At 47.7% G+C, this 16,234-nt stretch overlaps 1 protein-coding gene across 1 annotated transcript in view; it reads right to left on the bottom strand.

Moving 5' to 3' along the window:
* The window catches only part of LOC112570413 (serine/threonine-protein phosphatase 4 regulatory subunit 4-like), a 66,813-nt gene that overhangs the window by 41,161 nt on the left and 9,418 nt on the right, over positions 1-16,234 (bottom strand). The window contains exon 2 of the mRNA XM_025248829.1: positions 2,212-2,314. Coding sequence (XP_025104614.1) covers positions 2,212-2,314 — 103 coding nt within the window. The remainder of the gene's footprint in view (positions 1-2,211; positions 2,315-16,234) is intronic.

Raw genomic sequence — 16,234 nt, 5'->3', positions numbered from 1 at the left:
GAAGCGCATGCAGCCGCGCTGCCAAGTTAATTTCGTTCTCAGCTCGTTAACCCCTTCCCTGCAGGTCAGCAGCACGTGCTCTCGCAAACCTCCAGTGGAAATCCCGCAAGTTCCTCAAGGCACGCCGCCTCGCCGTTGGGGGCCTGAGCCTCTCGAGCTTCTGTAGCTTGATGGATGCCTTTCGCGGTGGGTTTCTTCCCACTGTTCTACGTGAAAGCTCGAAAAAGCCCGCATACTAAGCACACACGACGAAGCAGTGGACTGCAAGATGGCGCCTGATGACGTCACGACCCATTCAAATTACGTCATGCTTGTAGCCTCTGTTTCAATGCGGACTGAATCTGTTTAAGTGCGCGACCGGGCACTGCTCAACCTCCATCCCGCGACAGGAAGCTCTCCTGATAAGTGCATCAACAACAACAGTAGGTGTCCCCCAGCGAGCTCGCTATCTAGTGATCCTTAGTACGACCACGCTTGCCACCCTCGTGAGACGCCAGGAACCCTTTCTCGTGACAGTCAAGCGGTGTAAGCCTGGTTCGGCCATGTGACCCGGCTCGACGCTCTAAATCTATCAGGGTACAGTACCTTGAAAAGGGAGTTGAGGCCGAGGTGGACGCATGAAGAAGTGGATGGCAAACGTGAAGGAGTGGACTGACTGCTCCCTGCAGGACCGCTCATGACAGGTTTAAGTGGCGAGCCTTATCGACCGTTGCATCTATCCTGTCGTTCGCCCCGACAACCGCTATAAACTCTCGTCAACTAATGCTAGTCACGAGATGAACGAATGAATGGCTCTCTGTCGCGGTAAGTACCACCGGAAACCCTTTTACAGCCGAGCTACAGAGCGGCCAACGTTTGGCCGACTGTCTGAAGACAGACGAAATAAGTAAACCCACAGTTCTTAGTGTTGATCGACTGCTGCTGCCCAGGCATCCATTCTCACTTGGAGCTCACTGGCGTTCACATGGACCATCCCGTCCACCTTTACCCTCTCTCTCTCACACATGCGCGCACGCACTCAAACACACGATTCATTCAGAGTTATCGAAGCAGTATTCTATAAAGATCGCAGCCCAATGATTTGAATAACCTTATGTAGTATGAAAAAACCGATAACAGACCAGTGAGAACTGGAGCCACATTTATCACACAACGACGACATCGGTGACACCAACTCAAGTGATGGCAGAAACAGCGATGACAACAAAGAGTGCAAATGCATCACTCAAGGACAGGCAAAGACGAAAGTGGTGCGGCGGGAAAGTGGAGGGTATGGAAATCAGGTGCTTGACCAGACGTGGAGCAGCGCACAGATCACAGGGGAGTGGAGTGAGTGCAGTTGTGTGCCGTTAATAAACTGCCTTTAACGAACCCACTTTTATTTTAGTGGTTTTGTGCTCTTTTTTGTTTTTAAGTCTACGCCTTGATAACCTGTACCTGACCCGCTTTATGCTCCTATTCTCCAGTTAATGATCTCCAGCTCCACCCTACTTCTGGCAGATAAAGTTCACGGCGTTGCGTCCCTCGAGTTATGCATTTATTCCCGAGAGAAAGGCAGATAAAAATGACACTACGACAAGAACAATAACAACGAATGTGAAACGGACAACAATGGCGATAACAAAAAGCGAGACGGACAACGATAGCAAAGATGGAAGAAATAGGGGCTACTGGTCGATTCAACCATGACCCTTAGTCGATTCGGCTACTGGCCTCAGTTGATTTGAAAACAAGTACAGAAGTTGCTATTCAATGTAATTACACATTTTTTTTTTTTGCACGTAAACAAAAGGAAACGAAATTTTATACACATTAGTCGTCTAATATACATATTTATATTGACCTGGATCCACCTTCTCAAACCCACACTCAAACACAGAAAGCAGTGCAAGCGTGGCCCTTCCATCCTCATAACCCTATTCTACACTCTAAGTGATACGTGGAAATCTCCCATAAAACCAATCCTTAGTTCTGTGTGTGTGTAGATAAGTGTCAACCAAGGACAAAATTGGTTTATTTTGAGGCCGAATTATAGCAAAAATGATTTGGTAAACACGATTATAGGCAGCGGTCAAATCGACACTATATTCAATGGTCGAATCGACTAAAGAGTTTTGATCGTGGTCGAATCGGCTTCGGGCTGTGGTCGAATAGGCAAATGGTCAAATCGACTGGCTACCCAGAATGGAGCGAGACAAGACTGCAACTCACCCGCACTTTGGGCACGACCCGCCTCATGCACTCGGCATTGTTCTCCTTCAGGAGGTTGGGCAGCGCGGTGATGACGCTGATCCGCTGTACCTCTTGACCGGAACTGCAAAATAAAAAGGACCCCGGGTGAAAACCGGCTGTTACAACGACATGACAAGATGATCGCATGCAATCTGTATCAACCTTTTACATACTGCGCTCCCGGCTGGTCTGTCGACAAATCCCTGGGAGGAAAACACGGGCAAGTATTTCAATGCCGATACCGCCATGACACTCTTACGGTATGCTAAATGCTTCTGACTTCCCAGCTGTACCTCGGGTGGCATCCAGATGGAAAGACTTCCCTACGTCACACGTAACCTTCCAGTGCCATGCAAAGCACAAATAAAAATGCCAGTCTTTCTTTCTCTCTCTCACACACACCCGACATGCCCCCACGCCCTATTATTATCACTGCTGCTACTTACAAATCATTGAGTTTTTCCACCGATGATGCTGGCATTGACATTAACCCTGACTCCAAGTTGAAATAACCCGCCTGCTCAGTCTTCTGGATTACCTCCCCTTCGGTAGACAGCGACAAGCACGGGAAGTGTGGGGCCGGCAAGTGCTGCGGTCCACATGTTGCAGCGTGTGTACAAACCCTGACTACCTACCTACACACTCTTTCTCTCTTTTGTCGAGGACCATCTTTATTCAACTCAAACCCTGATTATGTAAAGGTCAGCGGAAGACAACAAGAAAAATAGTTTATTTAAAGCGCAAGATTCCGATCCCTAAAACAAAAGCCATCAAATGTAAGGGTTTTCAGACCCTCAGTTCAAACTATTGGAGGCTTTTGGACTCTGTAAAAACTAGTGTCTCGTACATCAACAGGCCCAGAAGAGGGCAGGTGTTAATGTACCCAGGTTAATATTACACTGATCTGGATCTCTAGTGGAAAGAAACTGCCTCCTCTGTGTCATAATTTACACGCAATACCGTGCCACTGATATACCAGTAATGTCAAAATACAATCTTTCGTGTGTCCTGTTTATTTCAACAACAACAACAACAAATCTGAAGACCTCAGTCTAAATTTCTTTCCCGATCTGAGACCCACCCAATCCCTCAATTTGCACCTAGAAACATCCTTGGCAAATTTTCCTTAATTAAGAGCTATCACGTGATTTACACACGTCTCTACGCCGAACACCGAATAGCGCTCATAATTAATTACCCAGTAAATCGTCCGTGTCCACCACTGGATAGACCACGGGCGCACGAGATATCACACCTGCTGGAGCCAGCACGCAGCCAGCCTTGCCACTCGTAATGTCATATAAACCAGCATGAAACATCAACAGACGGAAAACCTACACACCTTAGTTTGAAAAATCAAAGAATTAAAGCAGGTCAAAGAAAACATCAAAGCATGCAACGTTGAAAGATCACGAGTAAGTAATCCCAAACACCGTGGCAGGGCATTCTAAATGCCGAGACAGTCTGGCTTCAAGAGTAGCAGCATGGCGGCTTGGCGCCATCAGTTGCCGACCATTGGCGACAGGTTGCACTGTGCACGTAGCATCGCGTTGTGCACGTGGCGGTGGTGCTGCGCCGCTTCCTGCAACAGCTGACGTGGAATGGCGTGCTCCGGGGGCTGGAAGACAGGTTCTCAAGCCTGCACGTGTAGTTGTTGGTGGGGAGGGATAAAGGGAGGGGTGAGTAGCGAAACAAAGGGACCGCCCTGGGGATCCACGCGACTGGCACGCGCGCCCACAACGCCCCTGGCTAGCAATTCCCAACGTCTCCGTGGCTCGTGTCAAGTTGTTCACCCAGTTTCCAGCGCTGCCGCCACAGATCTGTAATGCAACTACTTTTTTTTAGGTCTTCGCGACTTAAAAGAATTTTTCTTTGGGATGTAGGAAAGAAGATAGTAAGCAAAACATTATCGTTCATAAAACTGTCGTTCTTTATCTGACAGCTTTTGTTAATTATCAGAGTGGTCGGGGGGCATTCTGTTCCAGAAAATCGTTTACGGTTTTAAAAGTCACAATTCCCCATTCTCATTACTTCTTCACCAGCACAACAAGTGTTCGATTCATTTTGACATGGAAAGCGGTAACAAAAGCACATGAAAACGTGGCTTTCATTTTCAACCCGCCCTCGCTCTTGTCTCTCACTTTCCCCAAAGATAACAACAGTCGCTGCTCTCCCTTCTCTCTCCCTCCCTCCCCAAACTGCGTTCAAGCTTAATTACCCACTCGCAAAAAGTCTGTCGCCAGGACAAAATGCGTTCCGGGATACGCTCCTCGGCTTTCGTCTACCTCCGAGGCATCTTCCTTTACTTTCCTTCCTGCCAGACATCCTGTGACATTTAGCGAAGATGTCGCTTGCCCGAGAGACCGGAGGAGAAGTCGACCCATTCATCACGAGCGGACATCGGTCAAGACGGGGTTGTGTCCGGCCCTGGTGATCCAGCCCCCGCTATTGCTACAACCATCATGCGAAAGACGAGACAGACAATACAGGGCACTAGGTGAGCAAGTCAACAATGAAGGTTTGTTGTTTTTTTGTTTTTTTTTTTGCCATCCTTCCATGTAAGCGCCATCTTGAAGGCATAAAAACCTCGGAAAGTTCTAGTCAAGCCAGTTGTCTCCAGACAAAGGTGGCTTTATCTCGATGAGAAGTGTTGGGATCGGTCTCTTACTGCCTGAACCCATATCATTTGTTCTGTTTTTTTATCTCCGTGTTGACACCCCTAATTAAACTTTTAATTAAGGTGATTTGCATTCAGTATGCCTCAGGAATAATGTCTGGTAATTACACTCGATACTGACTCTAAACCTCGCATCATATTAATCATGAACATTACTCTAGATGTCCACCACAAACATGTTGACGCCATATGGCGATAATAAAAACAACACTTTATGACAACAACAATATATTGACTATAAACATTGCACTCTATTATGAAAACACGTCTGAAAGTAAACTCGTCTCACTGTGAGCCATTTCTTCAAATGGAACAAATGTTCAAGTCACGAAGTTGATCCTGGTCTACTGCAATCTGCTTTTACAAGTCTGCGGTCCGTTTCCTAAAAAAAAAAAAAAAAAATCCTCGCATACCTTAATCACCCACCCCACCTACCCCACACACAAGTTGAGGGTACTTTTCGCTTTTTCTCTAAATTGTTTTTTGCTGGATTTCTTCTTGTGTACAACTGTACTTTAGCAGTATGTGATCGCAAACGAAGTTATGGGACAAGCTAACCACAACCAGTCCCAGTCTCCGACAAAAGAGAGAAAAGATAGATTACAAAATGGAATACAAAATTTAAAAAAAGAGATGGTAAATGGAGTCGGTGAATATCACACGACACACGACTGTCAGACTCTGGGCTCCTGTATCTGCATGGCGGCCAACCAGAGCGCAGACAACAATTAGCAGGCAGCTCGAGTCTGGCAATGAGCAGGCGTCACAAACACGGGGGACGATGGGCAGACGAGTGGAGAGCGAGAGGAGGTGGGGTGGTAGCATGCAGGAGGGTAGGCAGTATCCAGGCTTTTCAATAAACACCCCCTTCCTTAGGGAAAAGCAACACAAGTGGCGGGGCGAGCTGGACAGAAGTGAGGCGGGTTGGTGTGGCGCGATCGAACCGTCTGATTGATGTAATAACGGCACTGACCGAGTTCTTTACTTAGTCCCCCTGTGTGTGTGTGTAGTCCATGGACCTGTACTGGTCGTCGGGAAGGGGAACTGGGGAGGGAACGGGTGGCACTGAAGGACGGACGTAGTAGCTGACAGGAGTTCGCCACAACGACCTTTGTTGAACATGAACACGAACTCTGGTTATCCTCTCTTCCAGAATACGAAGACCACATCTCAGGGATGAATAATTTAGTAGGTAGGTGGTGGTTACACACGATGCGAAGAAATACTCTTTTCTCTTTAATTTATTTTTTAAATACTCTTTTTTTCCGAATGCCCAAGATGGTTATTTTTATTAATGGGAAATTACGAAGAGTCAAAGGATCAACGTCGGAGCAAGAAAAGTGAATACACACCTTCCTTCTCCATATCCCCCAATTGCCAAACCTTATTCAAGGTCCTAACTGCTCTCCAAAATTTTCCCGTTTACAGTTTGGGGTCGCGACCCCTTTTATTTGCATCCTTCCCAGCATACGTGAGACCGACCCTCCCAGCACTAATTCAACCCGGCACCTCAAACACATGGGTCTCTAGAAGCCATCCTCAGTCAGCCCTCGATAGGGACCCTAATTGCGAGCAAAAAGCACTGAAACGCTTTCATGGCCGAGTTTTGATCCCGAGATCAAACTTGTTCGGCATCGCCGTTTGATTGCATTAGCCTCTAATCAAGGCCAGGAAGCGATCTCTCCTGCAGTGTCCCCCGCCTCTAGCAAACTATCGCGGGGGGAAATCGCCATGCAGTCGTGACCATGTGTTGCTGTTCCCAAGCGACAAGACCAGGGGTGACGATGAGTCACCGAGAACAATCGTTTTACCCTCCTTTAAAAAAAAACACAACACGTCTCTCAACCATCGGCAGCTGATGATGTCCACGCTCCCTCCCAACGACAGTTTAGTGCCGCGCTGCTTTCAGTAATAAGACCAAGGTATTATGAGTTATCTAACGAAGCATCAAGTGCTTTGTTTCCGAACGAGCATTCCTGGGAGTCAAGAAGTGAAATTCTTACGGAATGAGTTCACCGACCTGACCCATTAATTCGCTGATAATGAGCCGACAGCAGGCGTTCTTTTCGGCATCGTTCACGAACAGCATTTCGCGATACTTGCAATTAGCAGTTACATGGTCCACAATCTTTGACGGTTACAAAAATATTTGGGCATCTGCTTTTTTTTATTATTATTATTTACATTTTTCAGTTCGGCCGGAAATACGACCAGAAACGAAAAAAGGGAGGACAAACCGAAAAAAAGTGTGTGTTAAGTGATGTAACAAAACATGACGTAACAAAAACTGCTGCACTCTCTGAACTCATGCATGCGAGCGCACGAACACACGTGCATGCGCCGAAGGCGTGCTAAAGGCAAACACTCGTTTCTAAGCGACGTTGTCATCATCACTATTGCTCGCTGATCTCTCAGATGAAAGGTGCACACTACTCAGCTCTGGAACAGCTTTCCTTTTTTCATTCGTCCTCGCTTTTGCTTTATTTTTATTTTGTTGTGAAAATAGTTACATCTGTTTCATTTAAATCACTCGGCATGACCCAGCAACACTATTTGTTTAACACGAGGAACCGAGTTCGGTCTCATTATTCCCGCCTTTCCAGTCCTATATTACACGTGTAATAAGATATAAGCCCGCAGGAGAGAAAGGCATCAGGCTACGTAGTCACAGTGCTGGTCATGTTCACTGAGTTTATTTGTAGAACGCATTTTTAGGACACGATCCCTCTCCCCCTCTCTCTCTCACCAGACGGATGCCAAATCTAGCAACACTCCTAAGCCAGAGCCCATGCAGGTGAGTCAACACCATTTGTACGAACAAAGTGTTTTCTGCTGCACCTGCAAAACAAGACGACGCAGGTAAGGTGATGATGCGTACTTCGTTCCTCCTCACACCATCACAAAGAGATGTGAGTGTTAAATCTGACAACATAAACTATCTTTTCTTTCCCACCCTCACCCCCTCTTGTTATTTTTTTCTTTCTTTCTTTCTTTCTTTCTTTGCTTCCAAAAGACGCGCACAAACTTGAAAGCCTTGACCTCGAGGCGACGAAGACAAAGCTGCCAGCGAGGCGAAGAGCAGTTGGCCAACCCTGCACCAGCTCCTGGGACTGACGTCATGCTGCGCCGGCTCTCGTCTGGCGCCTCTGTGAAGTCATAACGCTCTCGCGCCCCCGTGACGTCAGACGTGTAGAAGAGTAGCGCTATGCTGACGTCATGACCCGTGGTGCTCCCGCTGGAGCCTACAACGGTAGGGAGGATAAAGAGAGATTGTTGTTGTTGCTTGTTTAGATGTGCAGATAGCCATCGTGTCCCGCAATTAGCAGTTCTGCCCGCCACACGGCGCCTCCAGTCAGCATCACACTACGGGCGCCATTTGCCGTCAAATCGTTTTTTTTTTTAATTATTGTTTTTCAAGTCATCCAAGCGAAAGAAGAAATCCCAGAGGTTGTTCCCAAGCTCCACTGCGGCAGCTGTGAGATAAACGCTGTGGTACTATGTGTTCATACGCTGATAGCAACATTCGAGTGCCTACTACACCGTCGGAGTTTAAGTTTCAAAGATGTTCACCACAACGAATCGTAGTTATGACGCACAATGAGAAAATGGGAGGAGTCGTCTTCTCTGCGTACTAGCAAAGCGATGTCCCGATAACCTCCAGCTGCAGTCACAAAACTGTGGCCAAGATGTCCTGAAGTAAAGTTACATACAGCAACATCCGCTGGGTCTGAACACCGCTTCATATCTAGGAAGACAATGATCTTGATGCTCCCCATTTTCTCCGGGGCAACGACTTAACCTCGCTCCACAACAACGGCCCCAGGACGTAAAGCAACGCGAATGTAAAGGCGAACAGACAGAAAGAGCGGAAGTGCAGCCTGCATCACTCACCCGGCTTGGAACCGACAAAAGATAGCGGACAGGCACACGTGCCATGGTGTGTTAACATGCACGTGCAGACAAGGATTTCACAGAGAGCCCTGGGACTGCACGAACATGTCGTCCACAGTTCAGCCAGCCGAACAAGTGAACGCGAAGTCTCCAGTCAAACTGCACAACACATTTTAAAGCATCTGAACTTGTCTCAAGGCGTTTTAACAGAAGCTTCAGTCTTTGCCCTTTTGGAGGAGGGGTGAGAGAAAGAGAGGAAAAACAAAAAACTAAGACGAAAGAGACAGAAAGATTGCCATTGTCCTGACACACTATCATCTTACTGTAATCATTACACGCTTAGATATGGAAATTTGACCGCAAACCATTTTGAAGCCAGCGCCATTTCAAGACGTATGTGGGTGGCTTGACCCTACTCATCATCATTATCGAGGTCACGCTGACCCAGTCAGCAGCAAGTAGCCGTGACCGGGGATGTGGAGAGGAGGCATGTACCCCCCCCCCCCAATACCAACGGACGGGCGGTGTAAGCGTCTGGCAGCAGACAACCACTGTCATCAACCTCCAACACTGAGGACTTCTCACGCGACACGACAGCGACCACCGCAGCCATGATTCACGTGGGAGCCCGGTCCCTCCCACCGCCACAACAGACAAGGCCACGCGGAGGGATGAGGGTCGTGGAGGGGCAGATATGGTTATGACTGCCTTAACCTCCTCCCGCGTACCGGTCTGTCCTCACTGTTTCTATTTTCCAAAAAACAAACTATTCAAATTGCATACGAGTTCGTCAATATTAATTAATAACCTACTCCAATATGTCACGTGTTTAGTTAAGCCTGCATCGATACGGTAACTAAATAAAATGTTGCTTTTGATAAACTCCCACACACGTACTCAGTAACTGCTGCTGTAAACATGCCGCTGTCAACGCCCCTGAGGGGTCACTTTGTATCCTTGTGGCAAGGTTTGCATGGGAACTAGTCTCGCAGTTAACAGGGATATTTTCATACAGTGGCATTGTACAACTTGCATGTTGTCGTCGCATCACGGACATGAATCTGTGGACTGCAGCATGTTTGCCGAGTCCAACTTAAACGCGCGAAGCTGCAGGCTGTCAGGTCTCAGGGAACCATTTAATCTCTGGCTCCGCGATAACTTTTTAAATCCAACAATAGATTTGCAATAAATTTGTTATTTTGTTGTTGTTTGTTTCTGGTTTTGTTTGGTTGTTTCAGGGGAGGGGGGATTTTTTTGGCAAAAGACCTCGACCTCTACTTCCCACGACTTCGAGCCAACAAACTGAAAACACAACAGACTTGAGCTTGAGCTTCAGTACCTCCGCCAACACGAGAGTTCGCATCGTCTGATCTTCTCCTTGGTGTTGATAATTTTTGTTAAAAAGCGAAATTTTGCCTTGGATTCATTCTAGAAGTTAACGCGGGCAATTAGTCTGCAAACAGTCGAGTAGAGAGAGAGATAGACACTCCCGTGGTCACAAGACTGGCGACTTCACTGCCAGCAGACGACAGCCGGTGACGTAAGACAAAGCTGGCCAATCAGAAGGCAAGGTGAAGGAAGGTTGCCCTGAATGTTTTCCTTTGGGAAACAAATTTCACAGCCGTTCTTGGCCGCAAGACGTGATCAGACATCCGTGCTGGGAGACTTGTCATCGAGACGCCCTCTGTTGTCTGCAGCCGATGTTCGGAAATAATGAGGGGATGAAGGAAAGGGGGAAGAGAGGGGAAGGGCGGCAGCTCCTTCTGAGTGCTTTTCATTTTATCGGTTTCCATCACCGAAACTTTTTAGCGTCGGTCTCTGCAAACCTCAAGCCGGCTGGATGGAAGACGAGGTCCACTTACCGATGATCGAACGTTCATCGACCTTTGAAATTTCAAGCTGGGGACACTTACCACAAATGAATGTCAATGTCCCTTGGCGAACAATCGATACATGTGCATACTGATCGATGGCCTTGGCACGGAAACAGCATCCGGGGCTCTGGTAACCCGAGGTAACGGACCTTTTGATCAGCAAACGCCTCACAGCATGACAGCGACAGACAACCCACAGTGTATGTGGATGCAGGTCTTCATAAATGTCAAACCGCCATCGTGTGATGGACATTCCTAACACGCTTAACACCATGAATGATTGCAGTCCACGCTAAACTATGACAACATCCCTCTGACAGCTTCCCCTCTCTGGTTCTACTTGGCACCGAAGACCGAATACTGCGACCTGTCAGCAGGAGTCCGAACGCACGAGCAGTCATCCATGGCGAGAGCAGGGTTCGATCTCAAATCCATGATGGACTGCACGCAGTTGCCATCAGGAAGGCGTGAGCACCGCTCACAAGAACTGTCGGCACCAGCCTGTGCCAGTAAGAACGGATCTCTAACAGCACCGGCAAAGTGAAGCTCATACAGGATCGAGCCATTGTTACGTGTAGCTAGTCTGTGGTGGGAGGGTAAGGGTTAAGTGAAGAAAAAACTATGAGTTGTCCGATGTTGTGAATGCAAGTATTAAGTTTTGGAACAACGTTTGATAAGATCGCACAAATGTAGAAGAACTTCATAACATACAACACCAAACCGGAAAAGGTGGTTATTAATATCGAAAATAGGTGGTGCTAGGAGGGTAATGGCGAAGGTAGGGGTAGGTAAATCTACTTTAAACTAAAACCGAATCCTAGCCACAATTTCCTGTTTACGGAAAAAAAGTATCATGGCGTCAACAGCCCTCCTAAAGGAATGGTAGTTGTTTACCTGTAGGATACCTCACCTGATGTCTGTACCTACGCGAGTGTACATGTGCGTTCATGTGTTTCTGAAACACCGACGTGTCCGTGACTCAAGCGCTTCTACCTGAAACAGTACTTATGACTCGTTTCCCCGGGGAAACTCATGGTAGTGTCTTGTTTCTGTAGTTACAATCCATGCCCCGAGGATATTACTTTATGCTCTTTTACCCCCAAGGTATCTTTGCTATCGTTTTATAACTACGGCTTTATGACTAAAACATCTGAGGGTCTGTACAAAACGCTTGTCCCTGAGTTCCTCGTGTTGCTCCAGGGCAACGCCTTACCCTCGCCTCACAACTACGACTCCAAGAGCAGGCTGACATCCCTTCCCACCCTTCCTTCCGTTCTGACTGAGCGCGCGCTTCCACGTCATTACCGCGGGGAGCCTGTGGGGGCCAGCGGTGCCGCTGATGAACCCCTATTTCAAAATGAAGTTGTCGCGGTGAGAGATTTACGGGAGGGATGCTGATCAATGCCGAGGGTAGAAGGGAGAAAGTGCCGGCTTGCCAAGGGTACCGCGAGGTCCTTCCCCAGCAAACGGCTGCCTCCGCGAGACAGGGTATCTCTGGCTGACGGGGTATCTCGCTTCTCTGGCTCCCAGGTCGGCGACGCACCTTCCAGGCTCTGGGGTGCCAAGTATGACCTCCTCCTGCAGTGCGATACGCTCACCAGCCGATCGGGTTATCTCCCTGATTGTTTGCCTTGCGTGTGCAACGCTTCGGAATGGCTAATTTGTAAATGAAAAAAAAAATTTCTTCCCGTTCTTGCAAAGAACTGCCGCCCTCCTTAAGTCTCCACGGCTTAAGCCGCTATTATCCAGGGTGGTTGCTAATGCTGCCAGATCAAACCGTGATGCATTCCAGATGTCCATACATTCCTGCAATGTAAAGATTACCCATGCTTCCCTCGCGACGCACGTCCATACCCTACTCCAGCGGTTCTCAACCTGTGGGTCGCGACCCCTGGGGGTCGCGAGGGGTCAGTCGTTTCTTACTGATTAGTGGAATTAGTTTACATTGTGTAACCGAGTGTGCTCAAACTCCAAAATCTCTTCTCTATTCAAGACAGGCCTTTTTTGCTCCATCTCTCAGCTGATGACAGAATGCTTTCAAAAAATTTCCCGAAGATACTCCAGCTGACAACTTGACTTGATCAGAGAATGTAATATGCATCTAAACGACTGCAAGAAAGTTTCAGCATTATTTCATGTCTAAATACGGGATTCGTATCCATCACGTTAACGCAAGATCGTGAAATCACTGATTAACTTGTGCGAAATACAGAGTGTGGACACAGGCTGCGAAAGCAGTCGAACATTCGCTCTTTATGCAACAGGCAAACCTGTGATTGTCCAATATTATTATTAGCTTAGTAATTTCCATGCGTGTTGTTGAATTGGATTTCCTCGACGCGTTCGAGGTAGCTAAAGCTGCCCCCCCCCCCGCTCTCTTCCACCGACCTAGCCGCGGACGTACCGGTGTTCGTTCAGGGGGCGCCATGTAACACTCCTTTTTTGAGGATAGCGAAGGGTGAAGGTTATTGTGTGCATTAGCACTTGCACGACATCAGATTAATCAAGAACTATGCATTCCTGAGGATTTTTTAAAAATTATTTTCTTCCTTTTCTCTTCACTTCTCTGAGTATCTTGCTGCTCAATGTCTGCGACTGCTAGCGAGCCCAATTTCCGGCGAATGGAAGAGTTTTCCGCCCGAGAACGTTACAATAAAGTCTCCCGAGTTCTTTACACGGCTTCCATGCTCTCCGCAGTCACCACCAACAACCCTCAGCATTATCGACAACGTCTCCATTAGGTTTGCTCGTTTCACAGAAACAACAGGAACAACCACCATGTGGGGAAAAAAAAAATTTACAAGAAAAAGGTCAGCGCGACCTGAGGACCGTCACCCTTGCAACTAACCGACGGTGAAGTACCGCCACTATTTTTAAAACTACCATGACTCACGTCTCCCCCATCGTCCCCTCCCTCCACACACACAAAATAAGTGAAGCCAGTGGCCACTAGCTCACCTCAGGCCAGTCACACGCGCTTCTTATGGCCAGTTATAAACAGGTCAACCTCTCTCCTCTATCGATTCTTCTCTCCCTCCTGTGCCAGTTGGGAGCAGCAACCGGTGATGAAGTCCCCAGTGTTTTAGCTGGCTAGGAAAAAAAATGAACCTTCAAGCCATCCATCTTGGCATTAATCAACGAAGATGAGTCGTTTTATTTTAAAGGCTTTCCTTTTTGCCCTTCCGTCCGTCCAGAATGCCCACCGACAGAGCGCACAAGCACAAGACTTTTGTTTTTCTACACATGAGTTCATGTTGTGCGAATCCTCTACCGATGGATTCAAGAGGTGAGAGTCGCAGCGATGGGTCACTAGTCATCGGCGGATGAGGCCTTCCTAACTGGACACAGTCTGTTGAAAAAAAGGCGTGCTGACTGGACAATGTCTTATTAGCACATGCTCAAAATTATCACATAATTGCAGTCACCAGGTAGAATTTTGGTCAATGTTCATGAGCGCATGCCCCACCCACACACACACACAGAGCATATTCGTGAATTACAAAACCAAGGTTTATGACCCACAATATGCAGGCTAAAACCTGATCACTTGCAGCTTACTATTGCAGACATTTATGTTTAAATGACCCCAGAAGAAAGTCGCGCCTTCCCGCTGACACTGTGCCAGATCCCTTCTACAAATCGTTGGGTGGGTGTGTTGGGGGAGGGGCGAGACACGGAGGAAAAGCCATCAGGAGGCACAAACGCCGTGGATGAAGCTGCGCCGCCAAGACGAGCTGACTGGGAAGCTTTGCCAAATGTAAGTGCATCCACCTTCGCGACACCAGACACGTCGGGAGGATGGATGGAAAAAAAAGTCCCCTCGGCTCGTGCAGCTAGTGCAGCAATAACTCTTGCCAGCACCGCAGAAAAGACTGACGTGTATACCCTCTGACCCTCCACAACTTGTATCTGTTGGTAGTGATGATAACGGTGGAGTGGTGACGTGGCTAAACGGGTTGTTTTGGATGCTGTTGATGTTAAACGACGACAGAATCGCTAACTGCCGTCAGGGTTGAACTGCAGACACCGGTATGAAAAAAAAAAGTCCCATTTAATCATTATATTCACTCTTGTCGACGCGCTCACCAGAACAACCGACAGCAGCTGCTGAAGCAAGATGTGTGGGTATGATGGATAGACGAGAACAACCGGAAAAGGAAGGAAAAGAAAGAAGGGACAGACAAAAGGAGAACGAAGACAACGATTTCACAGTCACAGCTAAGCTTACAAATCATCTAGCAGACCTAGTACTTACAATGTTAACTAGTTTACAAGTCATCCTAACATGTTTAACAACTGACCTGCCTTCAGAGTGTAGGGCTGCCCTTGTTTATAATGTGTGCTCCAAGTTCTCGGTGCCCACTAGAGCATCAGCTTCATAATAACATGTTCCCCTCTGTCTTTCGACGGTCTTTTATTAGAAAGTTTTTTTTTATTTTAAAAAAGTGCACACGTAATTCGTTAAGAATTTAGAACCCGTAGCCGGCTCCTTAAAGCTCGCCATAAAAATGAATTACGCTTCCAGTCACTTCCACTCTGTTTCTTCATCTCTCTTCTCCTCCCTCCCTCCCCCACATAAGCCACTAGCGATTTTAATTTTTTTTTTTTTAATTGCAGTGTATGCCTGCGTCCTTACACTACCAACACATTCAAGCACGTGGTCCAGATGCAGAGACAGCCGTGCCTGTTGATGAAGAGCGAACGTGCAGGCCCAGCATGGGAACACGTGCAGCAATCGATGTGATACACACACAACCTGTCAAGATGCCGCCAACAAGATGCGCCAAGTCCTAGTGGGTATGTACACGACTGCAGGATCGAAACCCGCCACAACTATTAGCTCCTGCATTTACACACACGTGAAAATGATAGATATCATTACCAAGGTGCGGGGGTAGGGGACTAGGGGTGGTAGCGCTCGAGAGGATCATCACCTTTACGCACGGGTGGAAGGGGTTACGTTGACCCTAACGCCGAGGTCAAGGTTGAAGTTCAAGGCGCTGGGGAGACGGTGCTGGTCTAACGCGACGTGCAGCAGGGAGCAGAGCATACAGTGCAGCGCTGCACGCAACGCATGACCCCGCGCTAAATGTCTCCGCCAAAAAAAAAAAAAGCAGCTTTCTGCAATCGAGAACGTTCGACATATTACATAAGCCCTGAGGCTCCCAGTGCCAATCCAGCCTGCAACACCTCCTGCCACTATGGTAACCTCCTCTACATGCCCCGAGACACATCTTTGCCCTACGTAGGCCAAGTACTTAGTTGCAGTCGTGGCAACCAGGGATGGTGGTGGGGAGGTATGGGGAGACACCTTTATTTGCTGTCTTCACTCATCGATCGTAGTCTGGGGCAGTTGTTTGTGAACCAGCTACGCATGTGGCATCGCCATTTATTTATTTACATGCTCCGATTTTACAAAGAACTCCGTCCGTCTTGTGTGTTATTTTTTGGAATGATTATTCTATGGCAAGCGTCATCAACTGAAGTTTTCCTTCTCGTCAACTGCTGTACCAAGGATAAAAGTACCTTCAGACGAACAGAGAGGAGACAACAGCAGCAT

Source organism: Pomacea canaliculata, linkage group LG8 (genome assembly GCF_003073045.1).
Source record: "Pomacea canaliculata isolate SZHN2017 linkage group LG8, ASM307304v1, whole genome shotgun sequence".
Lineage (NCBI taxonomy): Eukaryota > Metazoa > Mollusca > Gastropoda > Architaenioglossa > Ampullariidae > Pomacea > Pomacea canaliculata.
Note: the sequence above shows the minus strand (reverse complement) of the source record. Positions and strands in the feature narration are given on the sequence as shown.